We start from the raw sequence: 23,563 nt of genomic DNA, 5'->3' as shown, positions 1-23,563 counted from the left end.
AGCAAGTTTGCTGATGATACAAAACTGGGAGGAGTGGCTGATAGATGAGAGGGCTGTGCTGCCATTTAGAGGGACCTGGACAGGCTGGAGAGATGGGTGGAGAGGAACCTCCTGAAGTTCAAAGGGAAGTGCAGAGTCCTGCACCTAGGGAAGAATAAGCCCATGCACCAGTACARGCTGGGGGCTGAAAAGCGGCTCTGTGGAGAAGGACTTGGGGTCCTGGTGAACAACAAGTTGACCATGAGTCAGCAGTGTTCCCCCTTGGCCAAGAAGGCCAATGGTATCCTGGGGTGCATCAGGAAGAGTGTTGCCAGCTGGTTGAGGGAGGTGATTCTCCCCCTCTACTCAGTCCTGGTGAGGCTGCATCTGGCATACTGTGTCCAGTTCTGGGCTCCCCAATACAAGAGAGACATGGAGCTACTGGAGCGAGTCCAGCAGAGGGCTACTAAGATGATTAGGGGACTGGAGCATCTCTCTTATGAGGAAAGGCTGAGAGAGCTGGGACTGTTCAGCCTGGAGAAGAGAAGGCTGAGGGAGGAGCTTATCAATGTGTACAAGTATCTGAAGGGAGAGTGTAGAGAGGATGGGGCCAGACTCTTTTCAGAGGTGCCCAGCAATAGGACAAGAGGCAGCAGGCACAAACTGAAACACAGGAAGTTCCATTTGAATGTGAGGAAAAATTTCTTTCCTGTGAGGGTAACAGAGCACTGGAGCAGGTTGCCCAGAGAGGCTGTGGAGTCTCCTTCCTTGGAGATACTCAAAAGCCAACTGGACAGGGTCCTGGGCAACGTGCTTGGGGGGTGGGGGCATTGTTGGACTAGATGATCTCTAGAGGTCCCTTCCAAACCTCAATGGTTCTGTGATTCTGTGAATGACTGGTCTATGGAAATGCCTGAATGTTGTACTTTGTAAGTGGGATGAAATTTGAAGGATCTACTATATAAACCATTTTAATAAACTAATTTGGGGTACACATACTCATCTTGGACATTAGTGAAGGTTTCTTCGAGCATTATAATAAATTATTATTCTTCGCATTCCATGTCTATGCAATCAGAATTCTTATGTTTGTTTCTGAGTAGATCACACTGAATCCAATAGCAATTTCTACATACAATTTATGAAAATATATGTATTTTTTTTTAAATCCTGAGGTTTGGTTGCTTCCTCACCACCTCACATTTATTGGAGGCCTAATAAAACTGCAGTGTGAATGGGAGGGAGAGTGCAGTTAACTGTAGCATATGACATAGAAGTGTCTATTGTTGGCTGTCAGTTTTAGCTTGCTTACCTCCCCAGTAAATTCACACCTGCATATTTGTAACTAAACCATTGTAAAACTAAGCTGAGATTTTGTTTTAAGGTTACTGGAATACGGTAGAGTAAGTACCACTTCTGATTGAGAGGCTCTGCTTTTCATGCATTTGTTGTAAGGGACTAATGTAGATTGGTGTAATACCCACGAGAGCTACATTTAGCCAATGTCAAAAAGGTTGTCTAATCACAGTCAGTTGAACTTCCTTAGCTTAATTTTATACTTCACAATCATCTCTGATATGTGTGTGTAATAAACTCATTCAGGAGGGCAAGTAAGAGTACCTTGGCAGAGGAGGTGAAAACTCAAGCATTTTCCATACAGCGTGTGTGTGCATGGGGGAAAGATAAGCAGCCCACTTTTCTGCTAGATCCATCCCAGGAAATTTAAGTACAAATACATGTTCTTGAGTGAAACCCGAAAGTGTACCACATTATGTTGTTTTGTTTTGAACTAAAAGGCATATGTGTTGGTAGTGTGCAGCAGAATTTCAAAAATATATACAGCTTTCTGTATGCAGAGATTATCTGCAGATGTAGACAATTACTTTATTTATTTTGTTTTATTTTATTTAGGCATTCCAGCAGAGATTGCTTTAAAGGATGAACAGCTGACTAATTTGGATGTGGCAAACAGAGATGAAGATACCTGGCTTTTGGATTGCAGATTGGGGCAGTCAAACCCATTTGCTGATTCAAGTGAGAAAGAGAAAATCAACAGAAATGTATTCAATTTGAGTCTGGAACTGAATGTGAGTAGGATTCTATTCATGCTGTATTAGATTTCAACACGCATGTATTATGTGCATTTATGTTTCTAGTATGTCTAAAACCATATTCCAGATTATCCGATGAACTATTAAGTTTTCAATGTGATATGGTTTTCCAGATGGTTTATGAGTCCATATGCTTATATACAACTAAGCCCAAGAGCAATACATACAGAAAAATATTAAACTACATAAATAGGTCAAAATACATGACAGGTCATTAGTTAAATTATGATGGGTGTTCTGTTTAAACTAAGATTGTTGTTTTTTTCTGGAAATGGAGTGGAGGCAATAGTAAGTAGGAGATGGCAAGGATAAGGATAGAGTAATATGATACCAGGATGATGCTAGTCAGCAAGCAATGTGTGTGTGTGTGTGCGTGTGTGTGTGTGTGTGTGTGCATGTGTGCATGCATATAGAGGCCAAGACTGCTAAGAACCATCCTGTTGTTTCTCAGTGTTTTTTAGCAGCTGGATCTGGGCTCAGAGTCAGGCTGGCCATGAGTTTGACAGAAAAGTTGCTAAACTTCCTGGGATTTGAGACACTGAAGCTTCTGATACTAACCTGGGTTAATGACAATATGAGAGAGAGACTTGCTCAGCATGGCCCAGCCTGGACTAGCTGGAAATATTCATGCGCTCAGGGATAAACAATCACTTGCCTGCAAGTTGATACATTTTGGCAGTAGTTTTCAAATTTGAGGAAGGAGGGAAAGGAATATATTGGAAGAGGAAAAAAACATGGACAAGATGGAAAATTTGAAAGAATGCTTTAAAGACTACTGTACAGTTTGTGCAGACAAGAAGCAGTGGCACAAATTTGTGTAACAGTGACATCTATTGGTAGAAATACCAGAATTGACTTACAAGAACATTTAAAATGCTTTAAATGATGCTTAAACTTACTGTTGCTTTACTGTTGAGCTTGTTATAAAATTGGTCTCTTGTCCTAACCTCCTTTTCCTTATTTCCTAAAATAATTCATTAGAATGTTGTTGTAATACTGTGAAGGTACAGGTTTATCCTTACAATAAGGTTTTGAGATGAAAAAATAACTGGACTGAAAAAAACTGTGACATCATTGTTATCACTACTACAGGTAGTAGTAGTGATAACTGCTACAACAGGAAGAATCCAGTCCATGAGGATACATTCTCCTTATTTACAAAGTCCTTGTAAACAGCAGGAGGAGTTTCAAATTAAAACCCATTACCCACAGTAATTTGAATAAAATAAGAGATGTCTAAATTAGTAAACATTTTTTCCCTATTTTTATTCCTGTATTATTAAGCAGGTTTTTTTTTCTTTCTGGAACTCCAATTAGCCATGTTATGAAAGAGGGAATGATGTTAGTCTCATGCAGTTAATGAAGAAAAATATTTATTCAGCTGTTTCTAAGAGATTCAGAACCAGAGTCTCTATTTCTGTAAAACGGGGCCCTCAGGGTGTGGCCCACAGCATGTAAGCAAAGAAAGAATTATATGTACAAAGCCCCTCACACCAAATGCGTCTGATGTCTGCTCATTCTGTTAACATCATTTAATGCTGAATTTTTATAAGAACCATCATATCTATGTGACTGTTGGAAAGTATAACCTTAGTTACTTGCATTTAAAGTGATTATACTGGAGATCCCAAAACATCAGGGAAAATTGCTCACATAATGATATATAGTGAGTTAACAAAGGAGAAAACAATTACAAGAATCCAGGGCTTATAGTTTTCCTCCCATCGCCTCTGCCTCTCCTATTTTAGAGAATTTAAGGAGTTAAAATACTAAGTATAAAATGAGATAAACAGATGTAGAGATACAAGGGAAAGTAAGAGACTGTTGAGATCATATCAGTCAGCACAGTAGCAGTTGTCTTGAGCAGCAGTGGCCTGACTAATACAAAGCTTTTCATTGGTGTTATAGCAGACAACAAATTTGAGGAGACTTTTTTGAAGAAGGTTATTAAATTAATTTTGTGGATATTTACAGGAATTTCCAAATGTGAAGGCCACATGCAAATTCTTTTTCAGTGTTTAACACAGAAAGTGGGGCTGTTATTCCAGATTGATTTAAGGTGGGAGTGAGTCTCATTTTACTGAATGAGAAATGATAGGCCTGATGGGGATGTAACTATAGAGCCTGAAATGCAAGGGCAAAGTAGCAACGATGTCACCAGAACTGTCCAGTACCATCAGAGGTGGAATACAGAGGTAAATACTCTGTAAATATTTCTCTCCTGTCTCCATAGGCAGCATAAGTTCACCCAGGTCGCTGCCCTCCGCCCGTTTCAGCATTCTCATCCTCCGTCTTGCACTAATGCTCCTCTGATCACACAGGAAAACAAATCACTTCTTTTTACACGGTTATTTTCAGCTAGATTAACTCCTTCAGCCAGCTCATAACACAGGCACACAGGCACTGCTACCAGTGCAAGGGAGGAGGCATAGATGTTTGGCTGGGGACAGTGCAGAGGGCAGGACTGTGTCAACTGAGCTTCAGAGCAATTTAAACTGCCAGAGCCGTGGCCAGAGCCGCAGAGCCTGCTGCCTCACTCCTCTCTCCTTAAGACTGAAACAAGCAGTGCATCTTTTGATTTTATGATTATTTTTAAGAAATTATGCAACTTGTTTTGTTTCAAACACCTTATGTTGAAAAATACATTAAAATGTTTGTTTTTGATGCAGTTTAGCCATTTGACTGTTTTGTGGCATGTGTTCATACTTAGTTCATGTTTTTCTGGTTTGCTGTTGGAGTGTTCTGGAAAGGCAATCTGAATAGATACACTGTCGGGAAGCTTTGAACCTTACCATACAGTAGTGAGAGGAAAATTATTTTTTATTTCTGCCTTATCGTATGTTTTCTTCAAAGAAAGTTTTAAAACATACTTCAGGGGAGCTCTTGGGCACCTCAAGAATAACACTGGAGTGAGTTGTAGGTGTGACTTCTGTCTGTGATGAAATGTAGGTCATACAGGGTGTGGATTATTAAATGTGCTTTTAACTCTAAGGAATGATTGTCCTTTTGTTTAATTAGTGCTTGACTGCCCTGAAAATTGCTGTAAAAGGTTCAGGGGCTTTTCTGAGGCATCAGAGAGTTTTCAGTTTTATTAAATGAATAGACTCGTTAACATTATCATAGCTGATTTTTCTAGAGAATTTGAAGTTGTTTCATCCTTCAGATGCAATATCAGTAAACTCCTTATCAGATAGATTCATCCAGTGTTAAAACACTTATGTCAACAAACTGGGTCAATCCCATTTCCATACCACAAAGTGATGATCTCATTTTTTTTGCAAAAATATTAAGGGCAGATATCTATATATGTGTTTACTCAGAAACACGCCATTGGACAAGTACCAATGTGTATTTCTTCATCAGCTATCCAGTCCCTTCATAGAAGTGGAGTGACTGTCAGACTTTGAGAAACAAGTGATTGCAGACTCTTTATTTGCGGTTGGGGGATTACAGATTGTGTGGTATTTTTGAAATACTGTCAGGCTTCCAGTGCTTCATAATTTCTGCAGTGCTAGATACAAAGATGAATTCCTTTCATCATCCTGAGGCTCAAAAGGTTTGAAGGCTTCTTTTCACTTCCTAAAATTCATTATCAGGAGAGGAGGCACAAATAAAGAAGTATCATTTTCTGTAGGCTTACCTCTGACTTTATAAGGTATTTCTGCTTTTGGAGTTTTCATTATTCATTGCTCAACTCTGGATTTTCTAGCTTCCGAATAAATTGCATACCTTTGGCCTGAGCCTGCCTCAAAGTGCCATCCTTTTCAGTATTAATTTGGTCACTCTCTTGTAAATTTTCTTGGGAAGTTGTTTAGACATAAAGTATGACTTTCCTACTTTTAAGCCCACTTTAAAACTAAACTTTTCATGTGTACCATTAAAATCTAGAACAGTTAGATAGCAGCTATCTTCAGTAACCTGGAAGCATACACTATTCATAGGACTGTTACATCTCAGTGGCCCTAGATTATTACATAAATGTTTTATCCTGTCATAAGGGTGGGTTGTCATTAATATAAACAGAGTATTTTGGCATAATCTGAATAAGTATGTTTTGGTATAAAAGGTACCATATAAAATTGTTCATATAACCATATTTTTGATTAGTGATCAACCAAACAATTCATTTTTGAAAAATATAATTTACTGTTTATCCATCATGAGTTGACCATACCTCAAATAAATAATGATGCAAGACATAACCATAGAAACTATCAAGACAATAGTAACTGTTGCTGTATGCAAAACCAAGCATAAAATAATGCATTCAAAACTATCTTAATCCTGTGGTTGAACAAAAAAATAGACGTAAATTTAAATGAAAGGAGTAGAAAACTGTTTCAGTAAGGTCACTTTGCCCCAGTTATTTTGTCATAAATTGAAATTTAGAATTGCTGTAGACTTGCACTGGAGAAATCCTGTCTTATGGCAAATCTTCACCAGAGATGAAGTAGCTTCTTTCCCATTTGTCTTATTAACACTGGATTATACAAGTAGGTTGACAGAGGGGGTGATAAAGACTCTGTGTCTAAGTCTTCCTTTATGTGGAACTTCCTGTTAATCTCTATTAAGCTTAGAGAACCAGGAGAGCCATGACCAGCTCCCTGCCCATCCCTTTCCCTCCTTTGCACCTGATTCTTAAGCACAGTGGAGAAGCAAGTTCTTACTTGCAAGAGCTTACTACTGGAAAAGATGTATAGTAAGGCTAAATATATATTTTTTATGTTTAAATCAAAAGTAAAGATGTGAATGATTCCAATACCCTTTGTCCATAGATATGCATGCAACTATATAATTGAAAAAGTGTAAGTTTTATCTAAGCCCTTAGTCTTACAATTTGATTTTAGGGAAACTTTTTTTCTTACAGTAGATACCAATGACTTTTGCTGTAAACTTTATAATCTTCTACAGTATATTTAAAAGCCAAACACATGATTTTCTCTAATTATTTTCATACTGTCTACATTTTTAAGCAGTTAAACAGAAGTTAAATATGTTGGGACACTTTCTTGCTGCTTGTTGTCTGCTGTATTCAGCTTTTCAGTATTTTTTTTTCATGTAATTTGACACAATGGTGTGATCTGCAGCTGATTTTCCTGTGAAGGTGAGCTTACAGCACATTGCTTATGATTACTCTTCACAGCTAAATGGCTAGCTACTGAATGAGCCTCTATCTTGGGTGCAAACCACAGAATGAATGTATTTGAATTTCTAAGACGCTAATGTGGAAATCTGCCTAAAGAAACTTCTTAATGGCAAAGGAATAAGAAGATTCCAAGTTCTTGCAGATTTGCAATCTTTATAGTTCCATAAATAAGAAAAGGAGAAAAAGTGATGACTTTTGACTGGAACCTGACCTAAATGTTAATGACTGCCTGAATATCAAATATGCCTAAGAGTACTTTCCACTTTCTTTTTACGTGTGTTAAGAAAAAAAAAATATATTACCTTTGACAGTTTCTGTTCATGTTGAGATATACAGACTTGAAGATTTCCTTCAAGTAATTTCAACGATATTAATTAAAAGCAATTTTGCACATATAGCATTATCTAGGTAACATATAGATGAAAGTTATCAAAAAATATCTCAGTAGAGATATTAGAGAGTTTCATTTTGAAATACTGCAAGCTTGGGATACAGTGCGGATGAAGGAACAATCTGCCTGATCTCTACACAGTTAACTTCTTATTTCTGGGCTTTGGCTGTTTACCCTGCCCACCCAAACAGCTTCTAGTCACTGGGTGTGGTGGAAGCCTTTGATAAGTACCTGTTTATAGTTCACAGAAATAGCTGTGTAGAGTTAGGACAGTAGTAATATGAAACCAGTCTCGTTGGTTTTGTGCATGGCCCTGGAGGCTGAAATCTGCATTCCAGATGAAACCTGCAGCAAATCGGAAGAGAGCCTCATTTTGTTTTTCTTTATTCAGCTTCAAGGGCATTCAGTCTAGTTTGCTTTGGCCAGTCGAGAATTCAGAACGCTGCAGGAGCTCTGCGTAGTTTCAGTGGAAGCTTCAGAAATATTACTTTGTTTGGATTTTCATTTTAATTTTTTTTGATGATGGATTTACAAAAGAAGATCTTTATGAAAGTGGAAAGATTATGTGAAAGAATCCTTCAGGAATTTTCTGCTGACAAACGTTCAGAACTCGTATACTGGTATAAGGAAGTAGCAAACTATAAATGCCTACTGTTCTCTTCGGGAGACTTGTTTATATAGTTGCTCTGCACTTTTTAGCAAGTAGGAAGTTGTGGGTAGCCAGTAGAATTGCAGGAATTGGAACAGCAATCATTGGTTGAATTTTCAACTGAGATTAGTGTGCTGGCATATTTGCCGTGACAAAAAGCCCTTTGTGCAAAGGAACAAGTACCGAAGCTGCTGAGAACTTGTGTACGGTGCGTCTTTTTGTTTCTCTTGAAGTAGAGTTTTGAGATTTGGTAGACACTTCTGGTTAATAACTGCAGCACTGAAAACCGGAAGGAGGGGTACTGTGATCTGGGGGAGCCTGGCTTCCTGCACAATGTGGAGGAGGGCTCGCTGGTTGCATTTCCTGTAGTAAATTAATAGACTGAATGCATATAATAAACATTTGTGTAGCAGATAGTAGCACTAATAGGAGTAAAACTATTCTATATTTCACTTGACATGGAAGAAGAAAATGCAGCACCTGATTGTGGTGAGCTTTCAGAACTGGAGAATACAGCAGAAAGCAGACCTGATCTTTTCACTACATTTTCTGTGAAAACACTTCTTGGATTTACAACTAAATTGGAATCAAAAACTTCCAAAGAAGAAACAGTGCTTAAAGCATTTCAACCTTTGTACACCAATATAAATGCTCATGCTGACAACCAGCATGAGAGGAATGATAATGATAGTGGTGACGACTCAGAAGATCAGCACAGAGTGAGTAGTACCAGTGGGCAAGCTGACCCAATGCCTTGCAGCCAGACTGACGTGGAACTGGAGTTAGCTGAGCAGAATGAATTACTTTGTCACCATTTAAGGTTTGTACAGACTTCTTTGTCCGAATCTGACAACGATGACAAGGATGCTATTCTTGTACAAGGTACTTTGGTTCATACAACAAGTGATACAGAGTCGGACAGTGAGATTAAAGACCTAGACACCGATGTAAACAAAACTGTCAAATCTGTGCTAAATAATGCTGCTTCGTCTGCTGAGGCTTTGGACAATAACAATCAAAATAAGGAAGACTCAGAATCAGAAGGGTACAACGATAGTGATGACACTGTGAACAGAGATGAAACGGAGTTAGGCCCACCACTTTCTAAGCAGCTTCCAGCAGGGCTGGGTGGTATTATGGATCATGACTCTGAAGGAAAAGACAAGATGTTAATGGATGAGCGCTTAAGTCACTTGCTTGCTGTAGGGAAAAGCCCTCAAGAACTTCCAGAGGAAGAACAAAGACCTTCAGCTGTTAATACCTCTCTCCAAAAAACAGCACTGGTTGAAAAGACTTTTCAGCTGCCCGCTTTCTTTAGTGGACTACGTGTGAGGAAAAAAGGACTAACCACAGAGGATGGGGAGACTGTTACAGAAATTAAACCAAGGGAGGATGATTTAGCTCTGCTTAAATTACGACAGCCTGTTAAGAAATCCAGTATTACATCAGGTTTGACCACTAAAAAAAAATCAGCTGAACTTAAATCAAGTCCTACTTTCCTGGAACAACTCTCTCACTTGTTAAACATAGATCTCTCCAAGAATGAAGAAAGAGCAGAAGATTCTGGTGAGGGTTCTGGTGAGACTGAGGACAGTGATGAAGCTCAAGAGAACAAAGCCTCTGGCAAAACAGAACCACGTTTTCCCTCTGAGGAAATAAAATCAAGCCCTGCTGAATCTGCACTGGATGTCTTTAAAGCTTTATTCACACGGCCTCCCAAAAAAGAAACAACTGCAGATACTTCGGAGCTGGAAGCCATAAAACGCAAAATGAGAAATGAAAAAGAGTCCTTGAAAGCTGTATTTGAAAGGTCAAAATCAAAACCTGGGGATGGACCATCAGACAAATCTGTAGGTTGAATTACTTTTTCTTCCTAAGATCTGGAAGTAGATGAATATGATTTTTTTTTCTTGTTTAAAAATAATGATGAGAACTTACAATCAAAATGTCAAAATTGTCCTCTATTTTTGGCAATCTCAAATTTTGGATTCCAAACTTAAGTATTTTTGGGACTAATTTTTCAAGATTGTTGATCAGCAGTTCTAGCTGAATTCAGTGAGAATGGGTGGTAATCATAGCTTTTGAATTAAAAGAACTTAAAATAAGTATCAGACCTTAAAATATTGCTACAAAACAGCTGTCCATATGTTAAGTATGGCTTAAAATTAGTTTTGTACTGCAAATATTTACTGTAATATTATTTAATATTCTATCTGTCTCACTGCTTTCTTTCAATGGTTTTTTTACTTTTAAAAGTGATATCTCATTTTACCTTTAGGAATAGTTCTATGATAAGAGCTGATACAACAAGTAAGGAATGATTTTTTCAATAAAATTTGTCCAAGAAAGTATTTTTTCCTCATTTGTATACATATGTCTGGCTTTACAAGTACTGATAAGTATTTAACCTTATCCCAGTATAGTTCAGTGATTCCAGTCAGACAACTCAATTTTGGCTTAATATAAGCAAGGTTAATAGTCTTATGCATATGGTGATTTGGATATGTATACTTTTGAGAAAAGAAAAAAAATCTATGAGAAGATTTTATAAAACCATAGCAAGAAATGAAATTTGAGTGCAATCTGAACTCTTTAATTAAATGAGTAACCCTTCCTGCTCCCCCAATCCCAATTTCTTACAGTTATGTCTTTGGCAGATATAATTAATTCATAAGATTGTTCTTGTTGGCTGAAGGGGGAATTACCTGAATGATTAAACGTTACAGGATCGGACCCTAAACCTGAAGATACATAAGTTAATTTTCTGTGTTAATTTGTATGTACTCTCTTTCAAACTTTTTTTAAAATATGAATTAAAAACTTTTTTAAAACCTTGACTGACACCTGAGTAGACTGATAATACCAGTTTAAAGTAAACTACCTATGGGGAGGAGAAAATAGGTACTCACTGGCTGTGGCATGTACAACAATTAGATCTGGTCTCTGCCTTTCCCAGTGCTGGGTTGCTTGTTCTTGCTCATGCCATTCCCTGTGCTCTGCTGGCCTAAGTGTTTGTGTAGCTCACGGAGAACCTAACTGGGAAGCTGGTCAGATTCATGACACAGGCTGAAGGAGGAAGCACAGGAGTCAGTATAAGTGGCTTTTTTAAATGTCTGCTTTTAAATTTTTTTTAATGTACATCATACTGTTGCACAAGGGTCTAGTTCAAATCTACATTTTACAGGGACAAAGCCAGTATAAAAAGAACTTGCCTTTCCTTTTTCCTTGCCCTATGGTCCATTTACGAACACTTTCGTAGCAGCCTTTTGCAGGTGCTTCAGTTGTGTCCATGCAGTTGTTGGTAGTGGCATGTTGTAAATCAGATTATGGAAGTGTTCTAGATGTTAAATAAATAAATAAATAAACTGCTAAAGGAATGCTTGTTTAGTGTTTTTGCCATTTTAAGGGTTACTTCACCATGCTAGTTGACAGCACAGTCCCATTAGCAGTTGCATCAGCGCTTCGTTGTGGCAGTATAAAGTGGCATGTGGCCTGAGCATGCTACTGGGGGTCAGGGCAGGAAATTCTTAAGCCAGCTCTGCTTTCAGAGAATTGTATTGTCAAGTGACGTCTTAGGTAAATCGCTCTAATGTTTACCGGTAAGAGGAGCACAAGTAGCTCTTCTCACTGTGAAAAAAGATGCATGAAAAAAGCTTAGTGTTCCTGGCCTCTTTGGTTCACAAAAGGATAGACTGCTTTCCATACTGATGTGAACAATTTCAACAGAACATTGTATGTGACATGCATTATGATATTTGCCTTTTCAAAAAAAATTTTTTACACTAATTTCTCTGTATCCCTCCTGACTAACTGAATGTTATTTGAATCAGTAGAATGAGAAATAACTATTCTAGAATGCACCGCACTTGCTGAGTTGAGCATGGCAGTTGCTATTTTAGAAGGGATTGATATTGCAGACTTTAATTTTTTCATGCGTAATTTTAACAGCCTGACCTGAGTCCCTCAGAGCAAGACGACAAGACTCCAGGGAGACTCCAGACTGTGTGGCCACCACCAAAAGCACAGCATGAAGAAGGAAAAGTAGGATTAAAGTACACAGAAGCAGGTAAAACAGAGAAGTGAACATTTGCAGGGATCAGTCTCTGAGATTTTTTTTTTATATTGCTTAGTATAGAAACATAGTGTTAAGTCACTGTATGGTCTTATCTGGAAAAACAGACCTTTTATTTTTGGGATATCTTGTTTGCTGTGACCTGATAAGCATGTAGTTTTCTAAATATAAATGGTTAAATTGGTGCTGAAATCTAAATGCTTACATATATAAATTCCATGAGAAAAGAAGTGGGTTTTGATATATTGGGTTACCCTTCTCCAGTGGGATTCTATTCAAATGACAGAACACAGAACTAATGGAAAACTTCACTCCTTTTTTATTGGCTTAGAATGGGGGGCAGAGTGATTCTGTTAGAGTCTAGTCCCATGTGCTTCATTTTGCTTAGGCAGTGTCACGCTGCTAAATCCAGAGTGAAAGTAATTAATACCAATTTTACAACTTGGGTATAAACATAGGAATACTCATATCCATCCAGATCACTTATATAGCTAGCCATGTATCTTATTTTACAACAAATACATGAGAGGGTATGTCTGAAGCCCAAGACTAAATAATTATCAGATAAGCTGTTCAGAGAAAAATATTTCTTCCTAAGTTTTGCTTTGTTATTTAGATAAATACTTCTGTAACATATTTAAAAGGGAAAAAGAGATTATTGTAGCTACCATAACTGTTTCAAATTTCTATTCTTAAATATAAAGCAGGATGTCCTTCTTACTCATACATCTGTCTGAAAAAGTGAAAGTGAAATGAAAGGCAATGGGCCATCTGTTCTTCATGCTCCTGGCGACTTTAGATAATACCACCTATAAAGGATTATGTAGGATTAAAAAAAAGTTTTTGTACTACCTTGCTGTGAGAAGTTGTGCATGCTGGTGGTGTATGGTTATTTTTCCAATTGTAGTGGTTATCCATTTATATTGTTCAGTGCATTACTTTTTTCTCCCCCTTTCGTCAGCTCTCTCTGCCTTCATTTTCTTTTTTATAAAGTAGGCATGATACTGGAAGTATAGAAGTTGTTTGAAGATTCAGAAAACTTATTTTCCTCCAGGTTTGACAAGAAAAACATTTATCTAATATAAACAGAATTGGCTGATTTACAGTGCTTCCAATCTGAGGTGTGAGAGGCTATTACTAGATGGCCAGGACAATATTTGTGTCAATACAGGTATTCAGCTGTTAACATGGATTTCTACAGTCTCTTTCTGTTACTTTTATTATAGGCTATATGCTTGCAGTATTTTATTTTCCCCAGATAAATATTTTTCTCCTTTTTTGACTACAATCAAAAAAATCAAAAAAAGGAAAAGAAACTGAATTAACAAAAGCTCCAGATTCTACTACTTGTAGAGAAATTAGGTCATGCTTTCCAGAAATTTGAATAGGAAGACTGTTTGTTACTGAGATATTTTGGGTGACAGTGCCATCAACATGCTGATGGTTAGTTTGCTAAGTCAAATTTTTACACAGTACAGATTTCGCAGTCCATTAGTCACCTGGTGTCTGGTAGAGAGAGGGATCTGAATGAAAAAAAAGCTGGTGATTCAGCTAGGATGAGACACAGTGGTACTTTTAAAAGAAACAGGCTAACAGTGTGTTTGCAGTATCCGTTAAGGGTATGCATGTACATATGTATATGTATATATGTGTATGTATATATGTTAAGGGTATACATGTACCTCAGCGGTTAGCAGGTTTGTGTTTCCTTTGGCTCTGTTAATATCCATGAATGCCCAGAAAGCAGTGATGGTGGCAAGGACACTGCAAGCAGTAGTAAGTGGCCATATGATGGGCAGTTATACCTGCTTTTCCAAGAGCTAGGATGGCTATCTTAAAGCACTGTGCACAAGAATGAATATTTACAGTCTCCTGCAAGTGAAAGATGGTACTGTTCATATGAATAGTGCAAATATCATTCAAAAACCAGAGCCTGTATTCAAGAGTGGTCTGATTGCTAGATTTTTTTGAATATTTATGAAAGTGGCAATACAACATTACTTCTAAACTCCGTATCTTCTCTATGACAGTAACTGGTACCTGCAAAGTGCATGTGTATACCGACATTTCCCCTCATGACCCTCCTTGCCCATATTTCCCTCCCAGACTCCAGTACCTTAGGAACTTCTTGTCCAAAAAGTGGATTTCTTAAAAAATGATTTCTTATAATTGAAAGCAGGCTAATGCTGATCTTTAAACTTGGAGAGGTCTCAAACTATCGCCTGAAATCCCATTTTCCACCACAGTGGCCTGTCCCAACAGCTAAGATCAAATGAAAAGTTCTTGATTTCAGAATCGAGTTTTAAAATTGTCCGTGGGAGGGATCTTTGTGATTTCAGTCTCCTGCCCATGATTTTCCTGAATGATTTTCCTGAATAGGTGATTGTCTGTAACATAAAGCAGTGCTAAAATGCCTTATTTTAACTTTCAGTCAACAAGTTTTTAAATTAGCAATTTAATTTCTGTAGTTAGGAGTTTCATCCACCAAAGCAATAGGAGTTTATATACAAATAATGATAATAAGCTAGATTATTAGATAATTATTCATTTAGCACAGCTTTATTTTAGAGTTAAACAAAATACATCTGTCATAACTACACTGATGTATTTACACAGTGATCTCATTTCCAAGAGAAATCAGTGGACATATCCTTTGTAATTCTAACATAGGACAAGAATGTGTATGTATTTTTTATGAGGTAGCATAGCTTTTTTTCATTCATCGTGAGGAATTAGTATTTCAGGTATAATGTAATAAGTATTTAACACTGAAAATTTAAAAGTCAGAATACTGTGTTCTTTCTTACAGTTCTAAGACTTTGATTTACTTCCTTCATCCCCATGCAATAGGACAGCTATGACAAGAAGGCACAAATATTGAGTGAGAGGATTACTGGCTTTTTGATCTTTTCTCACCTGCTTGCCATGTTTTTCCTCATTGTTCTTTCTGCCTCATGGAAGCAAGAAATTCAAGCTTAATTTGTCCTACGCAGCAGACATTGCAGTGACTCATAGCATCTTGGAGGAGCAAGTAACTCCCTCCTGAGGCCCACAGTCTGGCTTGATGTGTGGGAAACCAACTGAAAAGCAAGCAGACATAACAAGGAACACGTGTGTCATACTGGTTAGGACTGTTAAGATCATTAGAACTGAATGAAGTTAGTGATCAAATATAACTCTGCAACAGATTTATTCCATGCCTTTGATAACATCTTGTGTAGTCAAAGTATTGTCACCCCCAACATTTAAAAATTGCTAGTAAATATCCCCAAATCTTGAGTTGTAAGTTTTGAATTAAAAGGATGATACCATGAGATTTTGGAATATCTTACATTTTCTCAATCCCTTAATTCCTCTGTTTCCATACTGAAAGTGACTGCACTGTCAACTCTGTCTCTGTATTTAACACAAATTGTTTACATGGTTCTCTAGAAAAACTGGAGCTTCTTTGAAGTATGTAAGTCTAAAATAGTTGAAGTCCAGCAAGTCTGTAATACATTACATCATTTATATCCTGGAAGACTAGAAAAAGGGTATTTTAATTTATAGCTATGTATTTATTCCATGGAAATCTGTCCTATGTAATCAAAGACATTTCTGTGCATAGTTCTGTGGTCCAAAAATTCTGTTCCTCCATTTTCTTTAAAAGTTTCTTCTTTTTCTTTTTCTCCCTGCCCCCCCCCCCCCAATTCTTAGGGAGATTTCTCCCATTTTTTAAGCATCAGATTTGGTGGAAGGGTCGCTGTCTCAGCTATTACATGTGGTGAATATACCTGGCCAGGTAGCAGAGACAAATTCATCGGTGAGCTCATGTGTGAAATTAGCATATAATCAACATATCCTGAATGCCTCAACTGCCGCATGTGGCTAGATCAGAACCTGCAGCCTGTCAGATACCAGAAGGGGAGTTTAGGCAGGAGTTCTGCTGCTCACAAAACTACTTATGTTTGAAGAATAGTCTCCACATTAAGGAGATACAGAAAAGAAAAAACTGCAGTACCTATGATCCTTATTAAAAATGCATATTTAGCATTAGGATCAAATTAGTTCTCTTATGTAAAACTGAGAGAGTTTTGTCTGTTGCTTAAGCAAAATTAAAATGATAACAAAAAAGTATTTGTCATTCCTATTGGAGAAAACCTTGAAAGAAAATCTAGTTGAAACGTTAATCCACTTAGTGTTCTTTTTCACAACATTTTTCATGTTCATTCAAATGTTTGTATTTAACAAAAAAACTCACAACCCTCTTCTCTCACAGTCTGTCTTTTCATCATACTTAAATCTGCAGTGAAATCATGCTGTCTCTATGGTGCCCCAATTTGTATGACAGCAGTCTGTGATGCTGTAAGCACAGCCTTGATTTTAGTGTAAAGAAGGAAATCAGGAGGTAACTGAGAAAGAGTTAAAAGATTAAAGAAAAAGGGTCTAAATAAATATCAAAAGAAATAAAAAATAATGTCAGAGATTTACTGCCAAGTGTACATATATTGAAGCTTTACTCCCCTGTGCTCTGGGTTCCCAGAAAGAAAATTACTTTATGGTCATGATATAAATGCAGAGAATAACCTGCTTATTTGAGAGAAAGAGAGGCTTAATGGTCTGAACAAAGAGATAAGAACATGATTTCTTATCCTTCGTTTAACACAGGCTTCCTTTGTGGCCTTGAACAATTTCTGCTTGTCGCCGAAACAGACATAATGCTTGATGTTGTTAGTATCCTGAAGGAAGTTCTTGCAAATTCCGTTCATTCCTTTTTGTACTTTTTTTCTGAGTGATGAGTAGGTACAGGTATCTACATCGTATATGTTACATTTGTCATTTAAGGAAGACCAGCCTGAAATTTAGTTACCAAAGAGTGCTGGGGTCAGACATAAGCTGAACAGCAGCTCTGATAATGTCAGTGTCTTCTAAACCTGGATTTATGCTCCTTAAGAGGGAGGTTGTACCTTTGACACTCTAGACCCCTACTGCCTATTTATTCTCCTTTTTCAATCTCTATATTATCATTATTATTTGCTTGAATTGTGGTACTATCTAGAAACTGTAGTGAGGTAGACTCCAGGAAGGATGTCTGATTTGGATGATTCTTACTTAAAAGCTGTGTGATGACACAGTAGATGAGGAGATATATACATGCTTTCATACTGACATAACAAAATAGTGTGTCTTTAACTGCTTCAGCAAATAGAAGTTCTGTGAATATGTTGATTACTGCCAAGTGTTACAGTAATATTCAAACAACCAGTTCGCTAGGGATCTCCGTGGCAGCAGCTGCTTTTCAAAATGCCTGGTATCCCTGCTTGGTAAGATTTGCTATTAAAATATATAAAAAAAAATGTCCCATGTAACTTTCATATAGAATATAGGATTTGACTGTATTATATGAAGAATCTTGTGTTATATGGGGATGTCTCTCAGCTTGAGAGGTATTTGCTTTTCAAACTGCAGTTCTGTTGAGCACTGTAAGTGATATAGGAGGGCTTAAGGCAGTAAAGAGGAATCCTTATCTCTTCCTGTTAGGGCTTGTGAATGGGCAACAGCAGCCTCCCTGTCTTTCCTCTCCTCATCTCAGCTGATTCYGTTCTTCATACTGTGCCTCCTGAGACAGGAATAAAAAGATAGGCATCTATTAAATGCTGAAGATTTGTTGTTAAGATGCTTGGGTTTCATTCCCAGCCATGATGCTGTCTTCTGGAATGCCTTCAGGAAAGTTACATGAGCTTTCCAAGCTTCAGTTTACCCATCTGTAAAACTGGGATAAAAATGCTGACCAATTTTTTAAGCCAGATTCAAGATATTTTACAATCCCCTCTTTGTGTATGGGATACTGTCATTAGATAGAGAGGCAGAACGGGGAAAAAATACCTACTTCCAATGCTTAAATCAACCAAAAATAACATTTAGAATATGGAAACTCTGCCTAATGGCATGTGGTAATGGCATGTTCATGCTTGTCTATCCACTGGGAATTATGTAATTACAGGATGAAGGGGGAGAAGAGGTATGCTTCACTTTTTCAGTAAAATCCCTGTTTTATTTCCGTAATGGGTACTGTTTATTGAAATGCAATCACTTAAGGAGACCTATGGATTTTACATCTAGATACRTCTGTTACTGCAGATGCCTAACAAGCACATTTTTTACAGTATACAAAACCATATCTGAATACATATGTCTGTCTAGCCATAGATACCAGTTTGCTTAAGAATTCACATATAGAACAGCTTAGGTTCCACTCAAAGTAGAAACTTGATTTTAAACAAGATTTTTCCTGGTAAAGAGGTTAATCTGTTGTCTACACAAAGTTAAGGCAAGTTCTGTAAGTTTTGTATTTCCTTTACTGTCCTGTAGTTTTTATTTTGAAATGTATGCACTGCTAATTTTCATGTTTTTACCAATGTGATGTTGCAAAGCCCAAAATGGTCACAGGATTTTACTAGATGGTTATTGTTACGTAATTGAAACGCAATGAAAGAGCAATTGTGTGTAGCACAAGAAGAATTACATTGTCTTTTGTTTCCGTGGTTCTAGTTCAAAATATATGAGGCCCTTTGTATTAAAGAAATGCCTCTGAGCTAAGCTGCATTCACTTTCCTGTATCAGGTCACATTCTCCAGTCTCACTGTTCCCATTAGCTGTTAACAAGTTCTGTTTGGCCCAGCATTTGAACATGAGTAACTTAAATATGAGTCTAAATGAAATCCTGAATCTGAACACCCTCAAGCTTTGTGAAAATTTGAACTTGGATTTAGATCTGCTTTTGGGGGTTCTTTTTAGTCAAATCTGGTATCCCTGCCAAGTCAGTCCCCTCTGCTATGGCACAGGCACGTGTTCTCATTTGTAATAATAAAAAAAAACCCAACACTCCAAAAAACTCCAAATCCCTTATTTATTGTACATGTCATCATTTTGTATATATCAATGTTTTAAAGTCTGTCAACAATTCTTAGCTTTTAGGCAGCTGAGAGTATTTCGGGGGGATGCAGTTGCACATATGGGTCTGGATGTATAGTGTACCTACATCTGTCTGCCCATATGTGTATAGATATACACACATACTGCATAAATAGTATACACGCATTCTCAACCTATACTCACTGTACACTATAGTAATTCAGAAAGCGTTACATATCTAGAATCTAGACTAAGTACTTTGTATTTTAATCTTGCACTGGATGAGGTGGATGAAGAGAATTTGTAACTCATCGAAGAAATTCTTTGATAAATTTGTTCCTACTGTTTGCTGGTTGGGTGTAATTTGTTTACCATATGGCATTAGTGGTAATAGATCTTTTTTTTGTAAATATGGAGTATGTAGGACATTTATTGAGAAAGAAATCATGTTGAAAGTGCCCAGCAGCAGTACATCTAGTGCTGCCTTCCTGGGAGGATGAAAATGACAAATGTAAAGGTCAGTTTCTGCCATCGAGTAAATGAGCTGCAGCTGTAAGTCACCTATGACAGGAGAGGAATGATCAAGCAGATAGTTACTCAGGTGACTACTTCTGAATAGCGCATTATGTTGTTTTGCAGTCAGGAAGAGTAGAAATCATTCTCTTCGCAACAGAGAATCAAGAGTTTGCTTGTTTTTCCTTTGGGAAGCCTGCAATTCTGTGGATAACATTCCCTTATTCTCAGGGAATTCAGTAACTTCTGTGAGGTTGCCGAGTTTTCTGTGGCAACTTAACAGTTACATTTTCTCTAACAGTATGGGGATTATCTTGATACTCAGGCAATATTTAGATACTTGACGGTTTGCTTCTTTAGGACTGTTTATCCTTCAACTCTTTCTCTCCATCTGTCTCCTTTCTCCACATCTTCCATATTTTCACTCTACCAGAATCTTTGAGGTGTTGACAACCATTCTGTTGGAAGTTTTAAGCTGGAGGGTTTTTCCTTTCCCTGAATAGTCTAAAAAAACAATTAGTGGAGGTGAAAGATGTCTGCTCATTTCCTAATCTGGGGGATTGACTTCCTTCTATGAACTGAATTACAGGGTTGTAAAAGAGTCAAAGTTAAATGGGAAGTAAGGAAAGGAAGACAGATTGGAGTGGATTATATAATAATGTGTCAAAGCTATATTCGGTAAATGACCATTAGCCAATCCCTTACCCCTAAAAGTATGTAGTTCTAAGGATTTCTTTAAGCTCAAATCAATTTTAGTTTGCTAATTCTAGTAGGATGCTTAAATGCAAATGTTCAAGTTGGTTTTAAGAAAGTTTAAGGAAATTTTTCTGTCAACTTTTAGTATACCTAAGCTTTGGGCTTCCACTGACCAATAATCTTTTAAAAATATGTAAATCGCAATTTATTGGTTTAAAATGTTGCATTCATTTAACATTTCAAGTAAGTTTCCATAGTTCTCCCAATGATACTCCCTTTGTGTGAAAATTATTGTGTTAGACACCAGTTCAAGACAGAACGAAAGAAAGAAAAGCCTGAACATTTCCTGCTCTTCAGGGTGGTAGCCTGAATGAGGCTGCAAGGTGGTATCAATGCATCTGTAAAAAAAAATTTTGCTGCTGTGGTAAGTGGATGCCCTGCTGCCACCTTGTGGTGAAAGGAGAAAGTAGCATGAGAAAATACTAGAAGAAAGAATGCTGTAATAAAGGGGAATATTAAAAATAATGGGACCAAGATTTATCAAGGGGGGAAAAAAGATAAGAAATCCTAACCACTCGAAAACTTAATGAATCAGCTCAATTAAAAGTTAATGGATACTTTATGCTACAGGATGTGCTACATCTCAAGAGAGGTAAATTGCACTCTAGTTTTCATTTTTTACTGCAACTTTTTGTTCTCTAATTAGTTTTATATTGTTTATATCAACATTATTTTGTGTATTTCCATTTACTGAGTTTTAATAAGTAAGAGTTTTCACAAAAAGGAATGCATTGACTGAGAAGCAGCTATATAGATCATTATACATAATATTTATATATAATTTTTATATATTATATTTTTTATATATATATATATTTAAGGCGTCTATTTTCTACTTCAAGTTTTCACATCGGGGCAGAGAAGGCTCCTAATTGCTATGTAAAGTTTTGAGGAACAAGCTAATCTGTTTGAAAGGTGAGTTACAGAGATTTCTCTGGGAGAGGTTTTCTTGTAAGGTTTTATATAAGATTGCTTTGCTGGGAGGAAGTAGGTAAGATGTTTTATTTTATATATATATATAAAAAAGAAAAAGTAATTTTGGAATATTCTTCATCTAAGTTTGTTTGAAACTTTTCAGGGTTTTTAAGGACTTGCAGAAAGAAATATTTTACCAGGAAGTTAGGCTATCGTGTTTTCCTCAATCAAGAGCTAAAGCTCTCCTCCTCGTGGACTAGAGGGTCTTCTGAAAAACACATAATCAGCACAGCTGTGAACATGAATAGAATAATACCACTTATTTTAGTGTGTATATTTGCTTTTTGCAACAGTTTTTGAGAATGAAGTATTTCCATTTAAATTAGCAATAGAGGCTAAGACCACTGTGACCTACTGAATCCAGTACCCTTCCTTTGAAGGCACCATATCAGAAAATTACCGAAGTTGTGGGTTAAATTTTCAGGTCACCAGCTTTACCAGTGAATGCTTGAACCTTTTCCTGTAGAAATGTTATCGTATGATGAGCTTGTTCTATATCATGACAAAGCTTTAAATGAACATGTATTGCATAAGTTTGTAATAGTTGTTGTTGCTCTGTATTCAGCTCTTTGCGATTACACATCTGAGCATGTGTTTGGTATTTGCATGAATTACATAGGCTGTCCAAAACAGCTAGTTTTTATTTCATGTTTGGTTTTGTGTGAATTAGGGAAAAACATGCATGTTAGTGAATTTTATTTGAGAAGCAGTGAAGCGTGCCTCATACTTTAGTTATCATTAGTAATGTCATGTATGCTTTATTTCTGCCATCCAGTGACATATGAAATACATTGACTAAGGACAATTTTTTCTTTTGGAGTTGCATGTTACATGCACAATGGCATCTTTGGAAAAAGTTCAGGAGAACAGTGTTTTAGAAACAACTTAAAAGGCAAAATGAAGAATTCCTGAAAACATCCCCACTTCAAACCTATGCGTTCTAATCAGGTTGGGTAGGATAAATCTGTGAAAAAATGCTATGAACTTTATGATATGAACTGCTCTCCTTGTCTTACTAAGCATCTTGACCAGACAATAATGAGTGAGCACCGTGAACGTGGTGTTTGTCATTCCCAATTGAAAATCTTGGGAAATCAATAAAATAAATGATTGAGTCATTCTACAGAGTGCAATATAAAATTCTGCATGAATGAAGTGTCTTGAGCTGAAAGTTTTATAGAGATGTTTGCATGCTTGTTTTCACAGTAAGTGTTACTACATGTGGCCTGTGGTCAACTGACTTATGTCCATGGCATATTTTTTACATGGTACCAATTTCTTTTTTAATACTTGCTATTTGATTTTAGTGGCAATGCTAATATCTAATACCAGTTAAGAAATTAAGCTGTTCACAAAAAATCAGTTGATAATTTTTTGCAAGACAAATTGGTGTTTAAAGTACTGACTGACATGTATGTTTGTTGAAATGAATAAAAAGCAGTGAGTCTGCTAGGATTATATCTATTTTATATAAAAATCCATTAAAGAACTAGATCTAATAAAATTAATGAGTATAAAAATATAAATACCCTGTGTGAAACTTAAGTACAGTCTTACTTATGCTTTTGTCTCTAGCTCACCTAAAACTTTACAAGGAGGGACCACCAGGTGGGTGGAAAAGTGTAATGTTGTCCGTCTGCGTCTAGTCTTTGGTTTCTTTTGTTATTGTAAAGGCAGTCTGTATCTTTCCTTGATAGAATAAAAGTGGTAAAGGTGAAGTATACAGTAACTATCAGTGTTCACAACTAAAAATTTAATAGACTATTGCATCCAAGTTAATGACTGGCTGCGCCGCTGGTGTTGGCAACAGGGGTTTGGTTTCTACAACCATGGGACCCTGTGTGAAGATCGACAACTGCTGGGGAGAGATGGGATCCACTTCACTAAGCGGGGCATGCGTGTCTTTGCCAACAGGTTGGCCAACCTGGTAAGGAGGGCTTTAAACTAGGAAAGATGGGGGAAGGAGAGAGTTATAGTGCCAGGGTAGCTGGCAAAAGACAGCTCAAGTCAGGACGCCTCCAGCTGGTGAATGCAGCCAGGGAAGTGCGCATGGGATGTGGCTATGGAGGATCCTCTT

General features: G+C 37.1%; 1 protein-coding gene across 1 annotated transcript in view; it reads left to right on the top strand.

The window, feature by feature from the left end:
- Nucleotides 1–162: 162 nt before the first annotated feature.
- FMN1 (formin 1) overlaps nt 163–23,563 on the top strand; it is a 163,911-nt gene continuing 140,510 nt past the window's right edge. The window contains exons 1-4 of the mRNA XM_026065997.1: nt 163–280; nt 1,891–2,066; nt 8,687–10,126; nt 12,225–12,342. Coding sequence (XP_025921782.1) covers nt 163–280; nt 1,891–2,066; nt 8,687–10,126; nt 12,225–12,342 — 1,852 coding nt within the window. The remainder of the gene's footprint in view (nt 281–1,890; nt 2,067–8,686; nt 10,127–12,224; nt 12,343–23,563) is intronic.

This window comes from Apteryx rowi, unplaced genomic scaffold, assembly GCF_003343035.1.
Source record: "Apteryx rowi isolate R43461 unplaced genomic scaffold, aptRow1 scaffold_236, whole genome shotgun sequence".
NCBI lineage: Eukaryota > Metazoa > Chordata > Aves > Apterygiformes > Apterygidae > Apteryx > Apteryx rowi.
Note: the sequence above shows the minus strand (reverse complement) of the source record. Positions and strands in the feature narration are given on the sequence as shown.